This window comes from Malaya genurostris, chromosome 3 (assembly GCF_030247185.1).
Source record: "Malaya genurostris strain Urasoe2022 chromosome 3, Malgen_1.1, whole genome shotgun sequence".
Taxonomy (NCBI): domain Eukaryota; kingdom Metazoa; phylum Arthropoda; class Insecta; order Diptera; family Culicidae; genus Malaya; species Malaya genurostris.
In genome coordinates this window covers 44,286,987-44,311,961 of record NC_080572.1, presented here as the reverse complement: position 1 = coordinate 44,311,961, position 24,975 = coordinate 44,286,987, and the positions used below count along the sequence as shown (strand labels likewise).

At 38.9% G+C, this 24,975-nt stretch overlaps 1 protein-coding gene across 1 annotated transcript; it reads right to left on the bottom strand.

Moving 5' to 3' along the window:
- Window positions 1-3,715: 3,715 nt before the first annotated feature.
- LOC131438188 (peroxisomal ATPase PEX1) lies at window positions 3,716-23,059 on the bottom strand. The gene is made up of 11 exons (XM_058608025.1): window positions 22,726-23,059; window positions 22,050-22,277; window positions 21,873-21,987; window positions 14,232-15,590; window positions 13,912-14,170; window positions 13,533-13,855; window positions 13,196-13,477; window positions 4,955-5,313; window positions 4,710-4,889; window positions 3,962-4,065; window positions 3,716-3,901 (listed from the first exon to the last, which is right to left on the bottom strand). The coding sequence occupies exons 1-11, from the start codon at window positions 22,816-22,818 to the stop codon at window positions 3,832-3,834; spliced, it is 3,372 nt and encodes a 1,123-aa protein (XP_058464008.1). The 5' UTR covers window positions 22,819-23,059; the 3' UTR covers window positions 3,716-3,831.
- Window positions 23,060-24,975: the final 1,916 nt, after the last annotated feature.

Genomic DNA, 24,975 nt, shown 5'->3' with positions numbered 1-24,975 from the left:
TCAACAAAAATTGGATCAGTTTGGATTTTATCGCCACTGCGAGCAGATGTATTTTGTGTCGTTTGCAAAGTTAGTTTTGCTTCCAACAAGAGCGATTACGTCACAGCTGTCAGTCATTTGCATTGGTGAAAAAGCAAGGGTGGAGAGCATTACACAAAATCAGTCGTTCTAATGGCTCTAAAAATTTTCTAAATGATGTTCGCAAATCGAAGGGAAAAATCCTCAGTTTAGTGCAAATCTAGAACAGTTTGGTTAGATTTGTGCTCTTTTCACTGTGTGAAATTCACAGTAATCGAGATCAAGTGAAGCCTTCTTTGTTTTTGCGAAAATTTGGAAAAGTGGAATGCTTGCAAATTCATACAATTGATCAACTAATTGATATTCGGAAGTGTTAAGGAACATGTCAGTTGTTTTCGTATTCACGACATCCAGTTATGTCTCTGACATTACCCACCCGCCTTTTTTATTAAATAAACTTTTATGGCTGTTTTATGAAATTGCTCATTTAAAAGCTAAGGAAAAGACGCACATTTCATGTCTTTGACGAATTTTTGTATCTTCATTAGAGGTCTGTTTAAATATACGTATCGAATATTTTCGAGTTCTTAACCGAAAAAAAATTTAGATGAAATTTGGGTGTGATTTTGTGTGGAATGCCCCATATACAATACTTTTCATTGAAATCTCGGTTTACGAAGATCGGTCTGGCCGTTTCTGAGAAATTGGAGTTTTTTTTCGGTTTAAAGCACACGAGCACTTTCCCGGTACTTTCGCAACCAGAAACGATGTTCCGGTATACCCAAAATCAACATATTAGCTCATCAGCGGTACCTGCCTGATTAAAGAATTATACGGCTGTTTGAATGTATTTGGTTTGATTTTTCCGTGTCATGTATAAAAACACGCTCCTGAAAATGAAATTTTTACACTCATCAGCCTGTAATTCCGGAACCGGATATCCGGATGAAATTTGGTAGAGTTATATGGAGTTGTAAGACCTTTCATTTGAATCTAAGTTTGTAAAAATTAGACGAGCGGTCTCTGAGAAAATCGATTGCACGAGTTCATTTTGCACATTTTACCCGAGAAGTCCGACCCCGGTAAAATTCAAAAGCAACCTATGAGAAAATCGAGTGCACATTTTTGTAACATACACACATACGCATGGAGAGAGAGAGATTTTGCATACACGACGAGCTGAGTTCTATGGTATATGAAAGTCAGTTTTCACAGTGGTTACATTACTTTTACTCGAGTTCAGTTTTCACATTCTTTCACATGAACAGAATTGATATGAAGAGACAAACTATAAAAATAAATACAATTTTTGCCTTTCTCATATAGAAAGGCTATACAATCACTGTGAAAACCGACTTTTTAACCGAGGCCCGGAGGGCCGACTGTCATATACCATTCGACTCAGCTCGACGAACTGAGCAAATGTCTCTCTCTCTATCTGTGTGTGTGTGTGTGTGTGTGTGTGTGTGTGTGTGTGTGTGTGTGTGTGTGTGTGTGTGTGTGTGTATGTGCGTGTGTGTGTGTGTGTGTGTGTGTGTGTGTGTGTGTTTGTGTGTGTATGTATGTAACAAAAATATGCACTCACTATTCTCGGAGATGAACCGATTTTCACAAACTAAGATTCAAATGAAAGGTCTCATGGTCCCATGGCCTGCTATTGAATTTCATTCCGATCCGACTTCTGGTTCCGAAGATATAGTATGATATGTACAAAAAAATGGAAAAAAATGCACTCACTTTTTTTAGAGATGACTTAACCGATTTTCGCGAACTTAGATTCAAATAAAAGGACTAATAATCTCATAGTCTGCTATTGAGTTTTATTTGGATCCGACTTCCGGTTTCGAAGTAATATGGTAATATGTGAAATTAGAGGAAAATTGTGCACTAATTTTTCTCTGAAACGGCTCAACCGATTTTTACAAACTAAAATTCAAATGAAAGGTCTCATAGTTTCCTAAAAATTTCTAGAACATTTTATCCGGATCTGACTTCCGGTTCCGGAACTAAAGCGTGATAAGTGGAAAATTACCAATTTTATTAGTAGTTTTTCACAAACGATGGTCAAAAACAGGTACAAATCCCATAAAAATGTCTGATAAATTCTTCTAGTTTGCAGAGCTTGTTAGTTTGTGGGCATAAACACTTAATTCGGCACTACTACTCCAAAAATAGAACTCACTTCGTTTTCCCTGCGATGCTTTAACCGATTTTCACAAATCATGATTTGAATTAAAGCTCATATTACCTTTAAGAATACTGTGAAATTTCATCCGGATCCGACTTCCGGTGCTGCGGTTGATAAAAGTAAGAATAAACGAATGTCATTGAATTCAAATTTTTTTTAAAAACTATGCAACTTTCACAGCCAATAGTGCAGTAATACCGTGCCGGTGGTGTAATGATGTCAATAATAATAATAATAAAAGTAATACTCCTACTACATGTTTTATGCTGCTGATTCATGCTATTTAGCATGACTTACATATGCAGAAGTAACAGAAACGCAGGTTCGCTTCGTTTGTTAGATTTTGTCTAATTGCTTTAATCGAAATAAAGCATGAGACAGTAAGTCTAGGTTTAACTAGGTTCACAACTGTTCCAATTTGTAGGTCATATTTGTTGCTGGCAAACAAACCAACTTCGGCTATTTCGGTCATCTGAATCCAGTTTTGGAAAAATTGGAATGTTGATTAAAAACTGCAAAAGGGTCTCACTCGCTTTCTTTCAAGATGGCCATATCGATTTTCACAAACTTATAGGTCCAAAGGAAAAGTCTTACAGTTTCATACGGAATTCCTAAATTTGTTGTAGATACTACTTCCGATTCCGGAACTACAGGATAAACAGAAATTGTAGAGTTTGTTAGATTAGGTCCTAACAAACTTTCCTATTTCTATTCAATGAACAGTTGTTTTTGCGAATTCAACAGTAATATTTATGATGTTATAAGTAATATGAGAAAGGCATCATTACACCACTAGGTGGATTAAAACAGGTTTTTATTTGTAATGTGATAGCGATTACCATTCGATTGTAATTTCTGCATAGGTTTCAACTTCCCTTCTTATCATTCTTTATTAAAGCGCTGCTGTTTTTATTTGAAGCGTGCCGTAGATATCTGAGTATACCGGAATGTGAAATGTTAACAAGTGAAGTAAAAATATGATTGTTTTTGAAATTCGATGCAATTATTACTATGTTCCAAAATAACATTTCAAAATTTTCAAATTATTGATTTCTTTACTCTTGGACAAAATTGTAACATAAAGATTGAATGGCAATGAAAAACCTAACTCCCTAGTGAAAGGATAGAATTCAGTTTATTTGAGTATTGTTGTGTCATGCGCTATTGTCCCATACAGATAAGAAATTCCAATGTTGGACAATTATGCGTACAACGTAATGCATACTGTGATAGTATATGCGAACATTTTTCACCAATCTGTTCACACCCTTCTGAATAAGATTGGCAAGGATTTGCCATTCAGCTCACCTCCGTGGCGGCACTTGACAATTCGTGTGCAACGATAGGGTGATATTTGCGTGTTCCGGTATTATGGCAGTTTTCTTTGTGTGAAGAATTTATTTTTCCTCTTTGTACGAGTATCGACTAAAGAGCTATTATCAGAACTTCGGTAAGATTTATTTTCCTACTGCGCATAAAAGGATCATGTCATCAAGAAAAGACAAGCAATTTTATAAATTTTTGTCTTTTATACCTTTCCATTCTACACCTACATAACAATATCTTTGCAGCACATAACACCTTTTTAGTACAATTAACAGAAAACATAATAAACAGACATTCGCTTACGCTAGTGTGGCCCTCTTCGCCACGAAATCTCTCGAAAGTGGTTCTTTGTTGGTGAATCGTGCGTAGCTGGAAATGTAAATTTCATCGTAATGTTCATTACATAGCATGTTTTAAGTAGATACTTACGTAGTTTTGTACTTCTGCACATCGTGTGGGTTTAGCGAAGGTCGCGTGCTGGCAAATGCTTCCATTAGATGCTGCTGGTTAATCGTTATCTGCTCCGGAACATGCTACACAGATGAAGCATTTAGAAACAAAATGTCGTATCATTAATACGAGAATTTTAAAAAATATTAGCCGCTTAAAATAGAAAATTCTCTTACGCAAGCTAGGTTGATATCATTTCCTACCATAAACCCTCGTAACTTTAAACTGAATCAGAATTTTGTTGACATAACATATGCATTTACATAATGACCCTACATTCTAAGTGGGAAAAAACGAAAGTGCCATGTCTTTATCGCTATCACTGAAAGGGGAGCTCTTCGTATCTATCTCACCCAGTCTCCTCAGTACTTACTGTTTCCGGCTTATAGCACAACTTAGCCGAAATAGACAAGAAGGTATTATCTGCTTAGTGAGTATTATTCTGCTCTTCTGCTGAAGAGGATTGCGATTTCTCTTTACCCAGATAATGATGATGATCATCGTTACCTCCGTTAGAGAATCGCGGTTTCTGTCAGACAGCAGAAAACTTTTGCCTTATAGCAGCTCAACCCAAACCAATAATTAACTGAATCACGGTATGTTATCACTACTAGCAGTGGTAATAGATATTATGGAAAGCGAATGGCATCACTATCAAACATATAATTGGATCAAAATAAAATGAAATTGCTTTCTAAAATCGATATAATGTTGAATTTATACAAACCTCATTATTGTTGGTATCGGCCAAGCACTTCTGCACGGCCAGCATATTAGCCGTCGTCAAAATACTAAGAATATCCGCACCGGTATAGTCATGAGCCTTTTTCGCAAAATGCGACAGCCGTACATCTGGTGCCAGATTTAAACCATTGCTATGGATTTTGAAAATTTTTAGGCGCGATTTCTGCCACAAAAAAAAACAAAATTTCATTTTAATATTGTAACAATAGAACTCCAGAAACTTCTCACCTCGTCGGGCAAGCCACACTCCACCAAACGATCGATTCTTCCGGAGCGCAACAAAGCCGGATCCAAAAGCTCGGGTCTGGAGGTCGCACCGATGACCGTTACTCCCTTTAAACCTTCCACGCCATCCAACTCAGTGAGCAACTGATTCACAACACGATCCGTTACACCTGTCGAATCATGACCTCGTCGTGGCGCCAGACTATCAAATTCGTCGAAAAACAAAACGCAAGGTTTCGCACTCCGCGCTCGGTCGAACAAGTTTCGAACGTTTTCCTCACTTTGGCCTATATACTTAGCAAGCAGTTCCGGTCCTTTCACTGAAATCATCCGCAAGTTCCACGTTTTGGCCAATTTTGCAACTGCAATCATGATTTTTATTATTATTGGTTTTATCAACAAATGATTTCGGTTCTTCGAGCTCTAACTATAACTAGCGGATATGATTTTCAAACAGAAGATTTTTGGGAAATGAATTTTCATAGCCGTTTTATCTCAAGTGTAAAAAAATATCGCAGTCATTAGTTCTCAATTGCGAATATGTTCAGTAGAGATTTTTATATTGGTGAAAATACAATAATTAAATCCTGCACGAATCACTTCGGCGTCGAACTGGAGCGTAGTAGAGATTGAGCATCGAAATATCATCGGAAACTCTCCTCCCTTTCGATTATCTTTTTAGCGATATTTCTGACGGTGTAAATTCGATATCAAGTTTCGCTGACACAAAAAATCACTTGTGAACTTCGGATTCAGATTTTTGTGGACGCTAGTTTTATAAATGAAAATCTCGGAAGCGATTTTTTCAGTCACAAATTTTTTTTAGAAAATCAGCTCGTTTGACCAACCGCTAACACAACCTACAAGTTAAAACAATTTTGAACCAAGTTTAGAAAAAAAATTCCACTTTAAAAGCCGGGTTGCTATTTTATGCACACTCAACCCTGTATTTCCGGAACCGGAAGTCAGCTCCGGATAAATTTCTGCACGCTACACCTCATTATGGGAGCATAATACCTTTCATTCGAATCTAAGTTTGTGAAAATCGGTCCAGCCGTTCCTGAGAAATTGGAGTGATTTTAGTGATTCTGGTTTATACTTTTTTCGATAGTTCCAAAACCAATGTATTTGGTCATCAACCCCCAAGCCATGATAGTTACCAATCCCACTATGAACTATTCACACCATTCCGATCGAGTTCAGTGCCAGCATAGTTCCGTGCACGAAGGGTTTATTCATTTATTTTTATTTATTTATTTATTCTGCCTTTAATCACTAGGGTCATTCGGCTCAGTACCGACACGAAACGGTTCCGGACACGTTTGAATACACGCATTGAAACGAGTGAAAGAATATATAGCGAATATAACCGTTCCATTCGTCTATTTCTATTGTAATCCATAGACGGAGACATAACAGATCGGCTGAAAAGTTCGTATCGTTTCTATGAGAGGGCGCCACTAGAATTAAATCCATACCATTTTCAGTTAGTACCAACCTTCAAAAGATACGTGTATAAATTTGACAGCTGTCTGATTATTAGTTTGTGAGATATTGCATTTTGAGTGAAGCTACTTTTGTTATTGTGAAAAAAATGGAAAAAAGGAATTTCGTGTGTTGATGAAACACTACTTTTTGATGAAAAAAAGTGCCGCCGATACCAAAAAATGGCTTGATGAGTGTTATCCAGACTCTGCACCGGGCGAAGCAACAATTCGTAAGTGGTTTGCAAAATTTCGTACTGGTCATATGAGCACCGGACGATGAACGCAGTGGACGTCCAAAAGAGGCTGTTACCGATGAAAACGTAAAAAAAATCCACAAAAAGATTTTCAATGACCGTAAAGTGAAGTTGATCGAGATAGCTGACACCCTAAAGATATCAAAGGAACGTGTTGGACATATTATTCACGAATATTTGGATATGAGAAAGCTTTGTGTAAAATATGTGCCGCGTGAGCTCACAATCGATCAAAAACAACAACGAATTGATGATTCTGAGCAGTGTTTGGAGCTGTTATATCGAAATAAAACCGATTTTTTCGTCGATATATAACAATGGACGAAACATGGCTCCATCACTTCACTCCGGAGTCCAATCGACAGTCAGCTGAGTGGACTGCACGCGATGAACCCAACCCAAAGCGTGGAAAGACTCAACAATCGGCCGGTAAGGTTATGGCGTCAGTATTTTGGGATTCGCATGGTATAATTTTCATCGACTACCCTGAAAAGGGAAAAACCATCAACAGTGACTATTATATAGCGTTATTAGAGCGTTTGAAGGACGAAATTTAAAAAAAACGGCCTCATTTGAAGAAGAAAAAAGTTTTGTTTCATCAAGACAATGCACCGTGTCACAAGCAGGGCTTGTATTGTGAATCCTCAAACGAACGAAGCAACAAAAAATATCTGCTGTGAACACTTTGCTTGACATAGCTGAATGAGAGACCTATATTAGAGAGAAACTGGATGCGTGAGAGTATATGCTACTGAGCAGACCAATTCCCCTTGCCAAGTAAATTGTCTGTGCTCTCATTCTCAGTTAACACATGAACTAAGCAATCCATGACAATGTAATGAAATGAAGGGTTCACTCTCGTTAGTATTGTACGAGAAAGAAGACCTTGCCTCACGGTGTGCTACAAGACGCGAAACAAAGTCATATAGGCAGTGTTTACGGTTTATTTTTAAAAAGTAGGTTTACAGAAATCATTTTTAACATAATGTTCGCATTCCAAGACCAAATTTGATCACATTTCAAACAGACTTTAAACATTTTATAGCAGAAATTTTGCATTTGAGCCCATTTCAAAACGATCCATTTGTTTCTTGGCAGTTTACACTGTGTACATATCCTAGAAACACTAAAAGCAATGTTCTTTAAATTAATATTCATCGGAACTAAAAGTTATGAAACTAGTTTCCTCATAGGCATCTACAATATGAGAACCATTCATCAAATGCTAACCTCATGAAGCATAGGTCTCAGCAAGCGGGCATATTCATGAACTAATGAACGAACGAAGCAGCTCTCCTGGCTTGGGTTGCGCTGTGAATTCTACCTGACATACGAATGTGTGTGAATAGCACAGATAGTGAAACCCTTTCGTTCATATTCGTTGCTTCAATATGCAAGCCCTGGTCACAAGTCGATGAAAACCATGCTGGAATTGAACGAATTGGGCTTCGAATTGCTCCCTCATCCACCGTATTCTCCAGATTTGGCCCCCAGAGACTTTTTTCCTGTTCTCAGACCTCAAGAGAATGCTCGCTGGTAAGGTAAGGTAGAAGCAATGAAGAGGTAATCGCTGAAACTGAGGCCTATTTTGAGGCAAAGGACAAATCGTACTACAAAAATGGTATCGAAAAGTTGGAAGATCGCTATAATCGCTGTATCGCCTCTGATAGCAATTATGTTGAATAATAAAAACGAATTTTGGCAAAAAATGTGTGTTTCTATTAAACGATACGAACTTTTCAGTCGAACTGTTATTGTGTGCGCTGACCACTATCTTCGTCAAGAGAAGGAAACTACATACAATATTCAACTGGTGCTTTGCGTTCAGGGAAAATACCATCTACAATATTGGACAACGGAGAATTTCAACAATTTCAGGTCACCGAGAAGAATATTTCGTAGATCAGCTTTTTGCTTCGATAGTTTTTTCGACATATAGCTGCTGGTCGTTCGAATTTCAGAAAAATATAACCAATACTCAGCTGCATTGCATTTAACAACTGCACTGAAAAATGTTCAATATCGGAGGAAATTCCACAATTGAACCTTTCTAAAAGTCAGAAATTTCATTCCGTGCTGCATTAACGTTTTCATTTAAAAAAGAACTGTTTCAATCCACCTAGTGGTGTAATGATGCCTTTGTCATATCAATTATACTATCATATACACTAAAGTCTTTTTTTATGCGAATTTACGTACCGCATAAAAAAAACCGCATAACTCTTAAAATTCCGATAAAAAAAACCGCATAACTCTGAAATTTCGCATAAAAAAACGCATAACTCTGAAATTTCGCATAAAAAACCGCATAACTCTGAAATTTCGCATAAAAAAACGCATAACTCTGAAATTTCGCATAAAAAAACCGCAGAAGGGAAACCGCATAACTCGCATAATAAAAAACCGCATAACTCTGAAACTTCGCATAAAAAAAAACCGCACAACTCTGAAAATTCGCATAAAAAAATTGCGTAAAAAACCGCATAAAAAAAGACCTCAGTGTATAATACTGTGGTATTCTTCAAAATAATTTACTTCGATCCTTAAACGAATAACCGAAATCGATTTGTTTGACCGTCTACTGTTAAAAACTATCAATTGGAGAATATTTGAGGACGATTTAGATTTTTTTACAGTTTTTCGCCCTTTTCAGTGATGAAATCAAATTTTTAAAACATTTTACCCTATATTTCCGGATCCGGAAGTCGGAACCGGATGAAATTCAGGAATTACGAATGGGACCACAGGACCATTTATTTGAACCTAAGTTAGTGAAAATCGTTCGCGCCATCTATAAGAAAAGTTAGAACACATATTTTCTTTTTTTTGCACATTTTACCCCATAACTCCGGAATCGGAATCCGGATTCAAATAATATTCAGGAATTTTGTATGAGATCATTTTAATCTAAGTTTGTGAAAATCGGTTCAACCATCTTCGAAAAAAGTTGGTGCACTTATTTTAATATTTTTTTGCACATTTTAACCCCTAATTCCGGAATCGGAAGTCGAATCCAAATAATATTCAGGAATTTTGTATGATACTACAAGACCTTTCATTTGAATCTAAGTTTGTGAAAATCGGTTCAGCCATCTCCGAGAAAAGTAAATGAAAAAAAAAAACGTTACATACACACATACTCACACACATACACACACACACACACACACACACACACACACACACACACACACACACACACACACACACACACACACACACACACACACACACACACACACACACACACACACACACACACACATCCATCTTGGGTCCCACGTTGTGGAACATTATGTACGATGAAGTGCTGAAGCTAAATCTGCCCAGGGGAGTCAGGATTGTCGGCTTTGCGGATGATGTGGCGCTCCTAGTAATCGGCGAGTCTCGAGAAGAGGTGGAGGTTCTCGCCATGGAGGCAGTAGACGTCGTTGAGAATTGGATGCGGGAAAAGAAGCTTGTGCTGGCACATGAAAAGACTGAAATGGTCATCATCAGCAACCGAAAGGCGGTGCAACATGCGAGCATCTCGGTCGGTGAGTGCATCATCAATTCGAAGCGTGAGGTCAAGCATCTGGGCGCTATACTGGACGATCGACTGAACTTTAATAGTCACGTTGACTACATATGCAAGAAGGCAATGAAGGTGATATTGGCGTTATCTCGGATTATGCCCAATAATTCCGCGATTGTCAGTAGCAAGAGGAGGTTACTGGCGAGCGTGTCATCATCGATCGTACGATACGCAGCTCCAGCGTGGTCGATGGCATTGACAACAGCAAGGAACCGAGCCCAGTTGAACCGCACTTTCAGACTGATGGCAATGCGCGTGACAAGTTCGTACCGAACAATATCGTCAGACGCTGTGCACGTGATAGCCGGAATGATCCCCATCTGTCTGCTACTGGAAGAGGATAGCTTATGCTACAGGGATCGAGGCACAGGACGAGCCCGGAGCAGAGAAAGAGCCAACACGCTCACTAAATGGCAACAGCAGTGGGACAACGCGGAGAAGGGAAGGTGGACGCATCGATTAATTCCTAACCTGTCGGTTTGGACAACTCGAGTGCACGGCGAGGTAAACTTTCAACTGACGCAATTCCTGTCTAGACATGGCTGTTTCAAGCAATATTTGCACAGATTTGGCCACGCAAGGTCGCCGTTGTGTGTTGAGTGCCAGGAAACAGAAGAAACGCCGGAGCACGTAATATTCAGCTGCCCACGCTTTATCCAACCGCGTAGCGAACTGACTGCCATCGTTGGCGCCGATGTCAGCGCGGAGAACATCGTTCAAAGGATGTGCAGTGACGAAGGAAAATGGAACGCGGTGAACCGGACAGTTGTCCAGATTATGTCCACACTGCAGAGGAATTGGCGAGAAGAGCAGCGTCAAATGACCTAGGTCCAAAGACGAAAAATGCCGGACTGTTTTCGGCACCCTAAGAAGACGGACGAAGCGTGTGGAATGCTGCTCGGTTTTCGGGATAGGTTTCTTCGCCGGGAAACTCTCCGTCGGGTAGGCTAGACCCACCACCGTGGGCTAGTTGAGTAGGCGCGTCGTAAACCGGTTTCGAAACGTCGGTTTCGAGAGAACTTCCAGCGTCGGGGGACTCTCTGTCGGTGTAGGCTATATCCATCACCGGGGACTAGTCGAGTAGACGCCACAACACCGATTCGAGTCGTCGGGGCATCAGCGAACCGGACGCCATGCTCCAACCGGAATCGCAGAGCAGACCTCGGCACTCCTTCGGGTGTCCCGCGTGGCGTAAAAGGGGAAACTCTCAGTCGGTGTAGGCTAGATCTATCGTCGGGTATCAGTCGAGTAGTGTGGCGCGACGAAGCGGCATTGGGTTGTCGAGGCGCCAAAGGTGGATAGAGATGGATAAAGAGAGAATCTCAGGAGCTCATTTTCTCCCAAACGAAGAAGTGCATGAGCACAGCCGAGATATATATAGAGAGCAGGAGCTCATTTTCTCCCAAACGAAGAAGTGCATGAGCACAGCCTCCCCCGAAGTATTGAGCTAAGCTTAGTTCCGGGGGATCGAGGCAAGATGTCCAAGGTGTTTTAGTGGGTAAGGTTCAGCCAGTCCCACTCGCTGGTTCACAATAGTGGTAGCTTGACAACTACCGAGCGCGTGAGCTGGGAAAGTACATAAGGTAATTCACCTTGTAAAAAAAAAGAAAAAAAAACACACACACACATACACACACACACACATTTCGCGTACTCGAAGAACTGAGTCGAATGGTATATGACACTCGGCCCTCCGGGCTTCGATTCAAAAGTCGAACCATAGCGTGATGTATACCATAAACGATTCAATTTCATGTCTCGAGCTAAACACGACTGGCTACTGAACCGAATGCATTTTCCAGCATACGAGAACATGTGTTGAGCATTGGATTGAAATGGCATCGACACTGAGCGATGCTTCTGAAACCGATTTGCAAGTAAGCTGAACTCAGTGATGATGAAGTACGGAGTTGATTATTGCCTGCCCTGCCCATGCCTGTATCAATCATATACCGTTTTCGTTTATTGATCAGAGCAGCCCGAGATGTGACCCAGAGTCGCCCAAACAACTTTTGATGTGTTTGTTTTAGCAACCTGGGGTCGCTCTAGATCGAACTCCAACCGCGTAGTTTCGCTCTGAAAATTTTCTCGGGTCGCATCACGCATCCATGCGAGTTTGTTTATTTTTTTCTTTTTGCCTCTCTCATATAGAAAGGTTATGCAATCACTGTGAAAACAGACTTTTGAACCAAAGCCCGGAGGGCCGAGTGTCATATACCATTCGACTCAGTTGGTCGAATACGCAAAATGTCTGTGTGTGTGTGTGTGTGTGTGTGTGTGTGTGTGTGTGTGTGTGTGTGTGTATGTGTGTGTGCATGTGTGTACGCGTATGTGTGTATGTAACGGTTTTTTTTGCACTAACTTTTCTCGGAGATGGTTGAACCGATCACAAACTTGCAAAATTCCTGAATATTAGTTGGATCCGACTTCCGGTTCCGGAATTATGGGGTGAAATGTGCAAAAAATTGTTATTATTATTATTATTATTATTATTATTATTATTATTATTATTATTATTATTATTATTATTATTATTATTATTATTATTATTATTATTATTATTATTAAAAAAGGGAAATCTTGCACAATTCACACAATCGATCAAATAAGTGGTACTCGTGCCAGTTTTTTCGTATTCGCGAAATCCAGTTATGTCTTTGACATTACCCACCGGCCTTTGTCTTTAGAGAAAAAATAGGCGATCAGAATGGCATAATGCATGGTCTGTTTATCAAGTCAAAATATAGGTAGCTGTTTTCATCAAAGTATTCAAATGTGTTCACTTTTAATCCAACTTCTCTTAGATGGAGAGAATGGAAGTAGGGTCGATTCCAGACCACCCCTTTCTGATATGAATTCATTCTTCAACTCTTTTTTTTTTAATATATTCCTTTCACTTCATCGTTTATCGCGTTCGGTTTTTACATACCTAGAAAAGTTTTTCCCGTGCCAGGAGGACCGAACAACAAAATTCCAGCCTGATTTCGCAGGGGAGAATTTTCAAAAATAATCGGAAATTTACTAGGCCACATCAGAACTTCCTGAAAAACTTCGATAACATTTTCTAAACCCGGCACCCGATCACCCTGAACGTGGTCATCATCATCGAGATGGTGAGATTTGTGATTTTCTATACCCTGCAGACAGTAGGTGTTGGTAACATCCAAGGCACTATTTATCATGCTATCTGCTATCCGAGGATACTTTGAATCTATAACAAAAGCGAAGCCATTAAATCCAATTTATTTAACAGGACTCATTTCTACCATGCTTGAAAGCGTAGAAAACTGCTCGATCGACCATCTGTACTAGACTGCCAATAGTGTATCCTTCTGTTGCATTAGCCAGCAGATTCCAGTTAATTTTTTTCTCCAACTTGCAACGTTTGTTTACGAATAGATTTTTTATCACTATTTCTCTATCAGTCTTATCGAGATTTGGCAGCCGTTGAATGTGATGAAACAGGTGAAATCCACGGGAGGAATACAGTCTTCGGTTCAGATTAGTAATGCTGCTGATCGATGCGATCACCGATATAGCGTTGTTGCAGGTAAACTCTTCGATTTGTTTTCGAAATACATCAGAAACTCTGAAATTTAAATACGTTCAGGTATACTTGTACAAAACATAGCTAATTACATTTACTTGTTATGATACTCCGCGTCCTGAGTATTTTGGTCGCCGACTTGGTATGCCAAAATGTCTAATCCTTCCAAATACATCAACGCAGGACTGTGGAACTGGCACAAATAGAATAAATGTCGCAAATCTTTCTGAATTGTATCTGGTTTGCGACCTTTATGTTTTGAACAATTGAACGTGGTAAAGAAACAATGGAACGGAGCCTGAGCAAGTTGGTGCATAATTTCCCTACAGAGTGCCTTTTTCCCACTCTGACCAGGACCTGTCAATGTAATATCGTTGTTATGCTTAAGCTATGTTCAATTATTGCTTTTCAATCTTACCCGCAATAATAATGTTACAACTCTTTCTTATAGAGCTCCTGTCATCTAAACACAGTCGAAGCTTTAATTGATCCACGCATTTGTTTAAAATTTTCTGGAATTTACCAATTTTAACGTGCTTTAATTCACACTCAACCGAATCGATATTCTTTATCTTCTTCTCTTCTTCCTCATTAGAAGCCATCATTTCTAAATTTTTTACTTCGCTGGAGAAAACTATTTTACTTTGTCTCAAAATCACACCATTAACCAAACAATACTTCAGATTGGCTGGGAGAAGTTTGACTGTCAAATAATACTCGGGCAGCTTAAAAACTTGTCCCTGATTTAACAGAACCGGATGTACCTTAGAGTTGAATAGAATAAACTCTTTAAACTTTTCCACAATATCGGCCTCAATTTTTGGTGTTACTTTCGTTGCCGGCAACAGTTCAATCATATCAACTATGTTCAAGGCATTTTGTTTTGCCTTCAGCGTAACCTTTTCTCCGTGGTTAATCTCCAACTGTTCCATCAATTTATCATTAATTGTAACCGTAGGGTAGATATTTCGCGGGTAACTCTCAACCTCATTCGCTATCCGGACGTTCACGTAATAGTCACGGTCATCATTAGTAGTCAGCAGGAATGGCTGATTTATGTCCATCTCCTGTGGGATGTTTTCTTTGGTAGTGTAGATATCACAAATCTGTGAGTTGTTTCGGCGACAATTCCACACTCCTCGAATAGCTCGCAATTCGAAAGTCTTTGGTGCTTCCTTGTTAAGGGTAGCGATTAAATTGTCAAGATACTGACTTTTATTCTTATGAGCACTATCGTTCTGTTTCTCATTTTCATGATGTTCGGAAATAAAATTAGCCATTGATTTACTTGTTTGCAACTTGTTCAAATGCCTTTCCAGATCGTTTTCGAACAGCGAATTTCTGACGGCCGTTTTTGCTTTACCGGAGACGCCATTGCAAACAACGTCAGCTGCAGCGGAACTCCTTTTCACAACATTCTTGTCCTTATCCGTTACATGTTTATCGCCATTGTGATCGGTCAGACTATTTTCAAACCCGTTACTATTTCGATGCCACGTGGTTGGTCTACGCTTCACCGGCACCATTTCCGAAACCTGCGGAGTAATGATACCAGCCGAATTTACGAAGCTATCCTGAGCTCCATTTTCCACCTGGTTCGTCTTTGTACGCTGTAAGTTGCGTTGACGGACCAACTCAGCTATACTCAGGTTAGTATTGCTTCGAACCAATGCGGCCGGTGGGTCCGGATCCCTTTTCGGTACGGTTTTGTATGGTTCCACAACAAGTTCGGTGTCGTTCTCCAGCCGACCGAAAGGAAGCGGCGGGATTGTAAATTCTAAAAAGAAAAGGTGAGAATGGTATCTTAAGTAAATGATTTTTTGAGATTATATAAGAGATTTTATGTAACCGTTTTTCTCTAAACTTTCAGGGAATCAAATCAAAGATATTGTTCAACTTTTTCCATGTTCGATATGTTCAATTTCAACACTTCATCCCAATGCACGAACCTTCCTTTTAACATTACCCATAAGGTTCGGTACAACGTTTGGACCAATATTGTTTTGCATGGAAATCCATTTTTTCTTTATATCTTCCACCGATTATAATTTCTTAGGATGTATCCAAAACGCCTGTTTCATGATGACCAAGCACTTCTCAATTAGCCGTAGTTTCGGTGCATTAGGGAGATTGAAATCCTTCGGCCCGAAGTTGACCTCACTAGCCTTGTACCACTCCAAAACATCTTTAAAATAATGGCAAAACACTAAATCCAACCAGAAAAGCGTAGGACCATTGTGTGACCTTCGAAGTGGAAGTAGACAGTTTTAAAGACATTTTCTACGTATACCTGCCCGTTGATCGTCCCGATTGTCACAAATTGAGTGCTCCGCTTTCGGCATGAGAACATTGCTTGCAAAAAAAATATTTTTGGCAAACTTTGACATCTTCTGATTAGTAACGTCTTTCAGGGGTATCAAACTTATGATGAGCAATGAAAAATAGGAACTCGGTAGTTCATGATTTATTCCTAGATATTTGTCAAATTTAGTGATTCGCAATAATTTTACATATTACTAAATACTCGGCTGAGCAAGTCTTGGCAATTTTTTGTCGATATTTCAAATAAAATTTAGGAATGTAAATAATGTCAAAACAAATTCCAGAAATTTGATGAAAAAACACAGGTCCAACTCAGCAATACATTGAAAAGTGGTACGGGGACTTTGATCCATAAAAAAACTATTTGTCGGTGTTTTTTTTTGGTATATATATGATGATATATTTTTATTTTAAATCAAAAAGGAACAAAAATCCCTAAAATGGACGTTTGCAACTCTGGAAAACCAACTACAATCTATGCCTGCAATTTCAAAGTGAAAGTGGAAATCTCAGTTCGGCGGGAACCGCACGAACCTAATACAATATCGTCATTGCTAGGGTTTACAACAATTGGCCATGGTACAACAAATTGTCATATGGACGTACGCTGTTTAAATTGTAGTAATTCACTTGCAAGCACGTCTGTTCAATGAACGATACCCTCAGATGAATTGGCATGCTCTGATTGTGATGAAAACCATAAAACCAATTATTAACAATGCCCTATCAGACAAAAAATTTTAAATTTTCATGTAATAAAATTCAATTTAAAATCATTAGATGTACATATACCTAAGATTTCGTAAAACCGTTCGGCTGCCACGGCTGGCTTTTCTAAAACACCATTTTTAATGTATCCTTTTGTCAATAAACAATATGTACAACGGTCATGTCATCCCATTTTTAAATGCAGCATGTTTAAAATTTCAATGCTTTGTTGAGCCAATAAATCAAATGATAGTTGTAAAAATGCACAAGATATCGATCTATTTTTTTCTCTTAGATTCTTAATGCTAGGCATCTCTCGTGGAGTAATCAGAAAAATAATCAGAAAGTACAAGTTCTTGATGATGAGCTCTCCGCTGGGTTTTAGCCAGTTTTTATTTCCAATAGCTAAACTAATTTACCTTCTATGATAAATACAATTGATCCGATTTAAGCAGATCGATGTAACATTCGTAGTGAACTGACGTTGATTCAGATCATGTACCAATAACATTCAAGGTTTCAAATTAAGGAATGATTAGTTCAATTAGTTATATATTCCACCACCTTAGAACTAATCGGCTAGTATACACATCTCATATCAAAAACAATGTAAACCCTGAAATTGAGAAATATCGATACAGCCATACATAATTTAAATCATTACATTATTAAAGTTAAAGTTGAGGTGTTGGCACAAGTGAAGACTAAAGATTGACGAATGGATATTCGCTTGAATTTTTCAATACAACTAAATAACAATATACTTTTGGATGGGATTTTTTTATAAAACTTATTTTGTATCATCAATACAATAGAAGAATTCGGTGCTTAGCACGTCAAGCAAATCTGTCAATAACATCATCAATGAAACCGCTTCGACGTTGCGACTGAAACAACAATTTGTTTTCAACTGCCATAAGCATAAGCCACAGAAGCCTCTCTTGAAGGTATGTATACACGCTCTCACAGAGCCAAACGTGACAGAGAAAACAAACGAATCTCAGTGCTGAGCTGAGTAATTACTTCTCTTCTTGAATCTGTGAAAACACACGCAAATGAGATGTGTGTAATTACACGCAATTTCGGTACACAAGGTAAATTGCTCGAGCTCGGAGCGCTACGTATTGGCTACGGCAATGCGATATGAAAATATAGCTGCAGTTCATTCCTTCAATTTGACTGGTTGTGCAGTGCACCAGGTGCACATAAGGACAAGACGCCACTAACTTTCGAAGAACCTGTGTTGTTTTCGCACATAGCAACGGGGATCTGAGCAAACCAGGTATAAACACCCGATTCAAAACTGACTTGATTTTCAGTTCAACAATGTTGGAACTAGGGTCGAAACTAGCTTCAAACAAACGGTTTGACAGCAGTTAGGGTGGAAACTGGGTTAGGTTTGGCATTAAGTAATGCCGTTTTCGCTTGAGAAAACTGAAACTGACCCAGGGTAGTTTCATCAAACAAACACTTTTCACGAAACTGTGTTGAACAAACCTGATATAAAAATCAGGTTTGAAACTGACTCGATTTTCAGTTCAACAACGTTGAAACTAGGTTGAAGCTAGTTTCAAAAAAACAGTTTGACAGCAGTTAGGGTGTAAACTGGATTAGGTTTGGCATCAAGCGAAAACGACATAAGTAAATCTAGAGATACCATTAATTAGACTTCAGACATAAATAAAATAAACCTAGATTCCCCAGTTTAATAGTACTATAGTTGCGCCACCCGTGACACCAAAAGCGCCGTCTGGTGTAGAATGGGTGCGTAAATGCGTCTAAAATGCATGTACAAAGTTGTCTGCGCATTTAACACAACCACGGTAGCGAATGGAAAAAAGTACAGTCGTTTCTCACTAGAAGCGCTGTTAGTGTCTCCGTACAATGGGAATTCTATGTTTATTTGATTTAGGCTTCAGAACAGACCATCAAAAGACACCGAAAGCGCCATCTGGTTATAATTGGGCGTGTGCGAATGTGCCCGCAAATATTCTTAACATTTATAGCATTCCCTGCTCTTTTTAATGTCGTTTTCGTTTGAGAAAACTGAAACTGACCCAGAGTAGTTTCATCAAACAAACACTTTTCACGAAACTGTGTTGATTTCGCACTTAGCAACGGGGGTACATAAACAGTAACCCTTGACTACAATAAACGATTCCATTGCACAGAGCTACACCGAACTTTTGATAAGTGTACAACCAGTGGTATCGGTGCAGAAAAAGTGTAGCACTGGTGTATTTCTATTTGAAAACGAAAACGACATAAGCAAGTCATTCATTTTCTTGCACAGTATTGTTTTCATTTAAACAACCAGTGTTTTATCAGCCCACGAACATATGTTTTCTCCAATTTGTTCAAAACTGACAGCTCAATGATCAACACACTAATGAACCGAATGTCATGAAATTTTGACAGATGACATCTGAAGGAAGGATTTCTATTTAGTGACCACATCATCAGATCGAGAACTTAATGACCGACGTGTCATGACAACGTTTATATTTTACAAAAGCATAATACTAAATGGCGGTCCAGTATTTAGCGCTCACATCGTTCTTTTCTGGACTACTATGAATCAAATGATTCCTTTCGGGATCTCTGAAGTTACGTTGAAAATGTAATTAGAAAATCTCATAATATCCGAAACACGTTATGTTCTAAACCCCTATAACTTGACACATAAGTCGACTACAGCCCTCGTCTATCTCGCGCTTAAGTCTCTGACATTACCAACTTCTAGTTTTATAGAATCAAATCAAAATAGTAGGATAAATTTCAAAGTCCTTGTCTTGGAATTTTCTGTCATCAATGATTTCAGCGTTTTATTGGTTCATCAGATTAGAAATTATAATGAGTAAAGTCCCGGAAGCGTTTCTCTACCGTTCTGCTATTTCGGTTGAAGCGATAAGTTTTTTCTCATTATCCATCAAGTTCATCTTATATAAATTAGAAATTAATCTTATGCACTCAAAATTAACCCTGGGCCAGTTTTCAAATTCTCAGACGAAACGACATAACATGGAATTTCATCCGATCTTGCATGACACATGATCAGAGCATGCCAATTAAAGCTTCAAATCGTTTTATGGCACTTTTTGTCTTGCTGTCTAGCAACAACCTACCTCTAGCATGCTACACGTTGGCAGCGATGCCAGATAGTAGTAATGTCATTTCCGTAGATTGGCATTTTTCTCGGAAGCTCTCGCGGTGAAAAGCTTTTTTTTTGCTCGTCAGACAAAACTAGTTTCCGTAGTTCTCCGTTGATAAATTCAAATTTCCGTAGATTTCCGTAGATTTTGTCTGCGAATCCGTAGATCCGTAGAAAATGGTGGAATCCGTATATCTACGGAGATTTCCGTAGATCTGACATCGCTGCACGTAGGACTGAAACGTTAGCTATAATTTTGCTTCTATTTATAGCTTCGCGTGCTTCCAACAGCTTCGCTTTTGCATCGATTGACTTGACCAATCAGAGCGATGCTTTCCCTTTGATATATCGCTTACTCCTTCAAAACTGTCGACTATGGCAGGGAAATCTAGTATGCCGGAGAATGTTTGCAGACAAAATAGGACACTGTTAGCTATTAATCAACATTTCAATGATATACAATTAAAAATACATGGCTATGAACATTGAAATCAATACGTAGAAATATTTTCAATCCAATGGTGACATAATATTAATAATTGATACAGAATTGACTAAGCTGTAATTATTCAAAACCTGACCACATTTCTACGTGTATTTTTCTTGAGTTTCTAATTTGCACCCCTATACAGAAAACAAAAATGTGTTCCACATTAAAAAATTGTCAAATCGAAATCACTGCCGAAGAAGATCGCTTGTGATCTTCCCAATAAAAATCTCTATTGATCTGGTCTTTTTAAGATCAGCTGATCAAAGCAAAGCCTTGGCATTACATTCCTTTTGTGGAATGTGGCCTTTTTGTTTCAATAGACTTCGCAGCCGATTCTTTGTGTACAAAATCATTGCATGGCTAGTACTATGGATCCTACTGACACTAGGAATCCTCCCAGGTCGGGGCTGGACAACTGGCTTGTAAAACCAGCGTCCTATGCATTGAACCGCCAACCCGGGAAAGGGGGGGAGGGATTAGTTGATCAGTGATCTTTAGATCACATCGATCAAAATCGGTACTGATCTTCCGTCACACAAAATCGGTAATGATTGTCAGCTAAAATCAACTAAAGTGCATCTCCCCAGTTTTAGGTAACGAGTGATGACCTCAAAATTTAGGTAAATGTAAGTTTACTCTAAGTGTTATTCTGTAACAAAGCACGCTACCCATTTTTTACGATCAAGTCAAAGTTCAAGTAGATAACGACCTAATTTTGGGTAGCTTATAGACGAGCTCGACAGTAACAGATTTCTCCTTGAAAAATAGATAAACTTGATTTTCAAAGTACGTCTAATATCGCTGATAGTGTGCTTTATTAAATAAATCGTGAACTAAGGATAACGCGTGTCAATGACTTTTAAAATCATGGAAAATTATGGCGATGAAGTAATAAAGAATATTAAATGAGCATGTGCATCAAACATTTGTGTCAATTTATAGGCGGTGATCAAATTGGGGATGTTCCTTTAACAGTCCTTATCAACAGGGGCTAAGACACTTTTTCCCCATTAAATTTACAATTTTTTCTATAATCCCCATAATTTATCCCCTTAATGTTCGATTTTTTTTATTCACAATTTTTGGAATTTTATTAATTCGAATTTACTCGTCGCTTCACATACATTTGTACAGGTAAGCACATGAAGGAACGAGAAATATGATAAGAGAAGGTTGACAGGAATGTGAAAAGTGTCGCAAAATGTTTTTACCTTAAACTTCTGTTTATACACATATGGTTTCATGTTTTCCCTACGTTTAATAAGAACTCTACTTTCGCCTTTAGCTGGAATTTTTTTTGCAATCCCCTCCTTTGTTTGTACATGATTTTCCGAGCCCAGAATATACAGATACGAATATTCAGTAGCTAAAACCGAATTGTGACATACTTATCTTGATTCTGACAGTTATTGAATCGTTAATCCAGACTACCAAACTTTGGCCTTTTGTTACAACTCTCGTCTGGTCTAGTAGAATCGATTGAATTCGATTACTGCTGACTTGCTACAAATAAATGGGTACTAATACCAAACCGTTCATTTTAACTCAAGCAAACAAAAACTTACCAACATACTCCAATCTTTCTCCGAGGCGGCCGTGACCTCGACTGTTTTGAGCGATCGTACCTCCATAATCAGGGCCACCATAACCATGTCCCCTTCCTTCAAGCCCATCGAATTTGCCACTTGTGCATTTATGCCAATCCGATTTTCCTGATAGCCACCGCCTCCGTACGGAGACCACGACATGTGAAAGTTGTCGATGCCGCGCGTTATGCTTAAACAACCGTTTTTCTAAAAATATCACAAATAGCACGAGTGACCACTTATTAAAAGAAAAGGCAAGTTTCGCACAGCAACCCACCCCCAAACTGTACACAGTTACCGCTGGCCAACAGGATAAACTGTGACGAGATTATTTTTATCTCATCCAAACAGGCTTACATTCATGCTAACAAGCAGCGGGGAATGACGAGTCTCAACGACTAGACTATATTAAATTTTATGCCCAAATTTCTAAACATTCAATGCATCTCATCAATTAACTTTTGTATGCATTCAATATACTAAATTCGTAATTGGAACATCGCACACAGGCAGTTTTACCCCCATTCCCCGCCAATAATATCATATGAATGAAATTCCGTCATGATGACAGTAACGGTAAGGGTACAGTAATGGTTCAAAAATTTTCTTCACCAAGGTTAAATATTAAAAAATTGACATCGTAATTGTAACTCACGTAACTAGACAACATCCGGAAGTAGTTATCTGGAAGTGTAACATAGTTGTTTCGCAGTGGTGAATACGAAACTGTTAACGTGCGGCGGAACATTGTCACTTCAAAACAATCACTGACTGACTACTGATAAAGTTATCTAGGTTCGCTAAGCTTCTCAATCAAACCAACTTAACTCTCACGATCTGGAGCAGAGTATTTCGACCTCGTTCGTCAGTATTTTTGCGACCAGCAGACTATTTTACGTATACAATCTGCTCTGTCCCACGATCCGTTCACTTTTGAATGTTTTGCTTCGTGTGTACTGTTTTGGTCAATGACGAAGGTGACGAACCAAAATTTATAACGAATGTCACTATAGCCAATTTTATCATTTCGCATATTCGCATAAGAGTGCGTTCACAGGTAACAGACTACCGTCACTGAATCAATTTTGGTAACCGTCTGGTGGCCATGGCAGCCCAGGTAGCCAAAACCATAAATCAAATAAACATAGATTTCCCAGTGTAATACTAATGTAGTTGAGCAACCCGTGACACCAAAAGCACCGTCTGGTGGAGAATGGGTGCGTAAATGCTCCTAAAATGCATGCATAAAGTTGCCTGCGCATTTAACAAAACCACAGTAGCTAATGGAAAAAAGTACACCCGTTTGTCACTAGAGGTGCTGTTAGTGTCACCGTACAGTCGGAAATCTATGTTTATTTGATTTATGCCAAAACGCTATGCGGGCTCCCGCATAGCGTTTTGGCTACCTGGGCAGCCATGGCCATCAGAAGGCTACCAAAATTGATTCGGTGACGGTTGTCAAATCCAATTTGACAAAACGAAGTCGCCTGTATCCAAGTTAGCCGAGCGTTTTCATCTTCTCACCTTCGCTGAAAATGTCAAAGATTTCAATGTGGAAAAATCCTGGTGGATACGGTTGTATCGCTTGAGTTGTATATCTGACAGCGGTGAGGCAGTCGGTCATTAGAATGTCTGCCAGCCATATTTTTCCAGCTGGCAGCATTTAGTCAGCCATCTGGCAGCCATGCGTTTGCGGATTTTTCCACATTGAAATCTTTGACATTTTCAGCGAAGGTGAGAAGATGAAAACGCTCGGCTAACTTAGATACAGGCGACTTTGTTTTGTCAAATTGGATTTGACAACCGTCACTGAATCAATTTTGGTAGCCGTCTGGTGGCCATGGCTGCCCAGGTAGCCAAAACGCTATGCGGGCTAATGCGGATAGCCTATAAGTAAGCCTCTTTAATCACTCTCTCTTTCGATAATTGTGATGTGAATAAAAAGATTTTCTTTGATATCAATATTCTGTTTGAAAGTCGAAAGTTTCGGTTATCATTTCATGCAAAGAGTTGAGTGATAAACGTGGAAACCGCTTGGTAATTTATTAACAGAGAAAGTAAACAAAGAGAAACTGTCACTTGCTTATACGCCCTTTTGAAAAATTAACCGAGAGGATTTTCGTTACCTAAACAAAATTCGATAAAGTAAATATCTCGCGTTGTCAACATTCGGATTCCCGAAGAATTGGTTCCTTGTTAGGAAACAGTGGGAATACTAATCAACAAAACAGTACAGTGTGTAATGTCAGAGACATAACTGGATGTCGCGAATACGAATAAAACTGGCACGATTTCTTTACTTTCGAATTCTATAGTTGATCGATTGTGTGAATTATGAAACTTTCCCCCTTTTCACTACTAGAATAAACGATTTTTGACGTCGATCATCTCATTTCGGATTTGCATATTTATTGAAAGAAACCATCAATATGCTATATAGGATTCATTTCTGCCTTTTAGAAGGATCAAATTGTGGAATTCTCTACGATATTTAGCACAGTTCGGAACATTTTTCTCCAAAGATTTTCGCATAGCGAAAAGTGCACGAAGCAAATCAAATTATTTTGGATTTTCACTAAACTAATGATTTTTACCTTCGATTTGCAAAGAAGTAATCTTAATAGTTCTTTAGATAACATTTAGAGCCATTAGAATGGCTGATTTTATATAATGTTGTCCACTTTTCGTTTTCTTTCTTTCCAATGCAAACGACCAGCAGCTCTGTTGTATGATGCAATTTCTGCGTTTCTTTTTTCAACCACGCAGAAGATGCCGCTGCTTGAATGCGTCTTCTCGCCGTGACGTCTGCTTCCATCCAACGCACATGAAGAAATAATCGATTTTCGTCCACGGTTCCCCTTTTATAACGTTCAGTTGAAGACTGTACCTGACTACCTCAAAATCG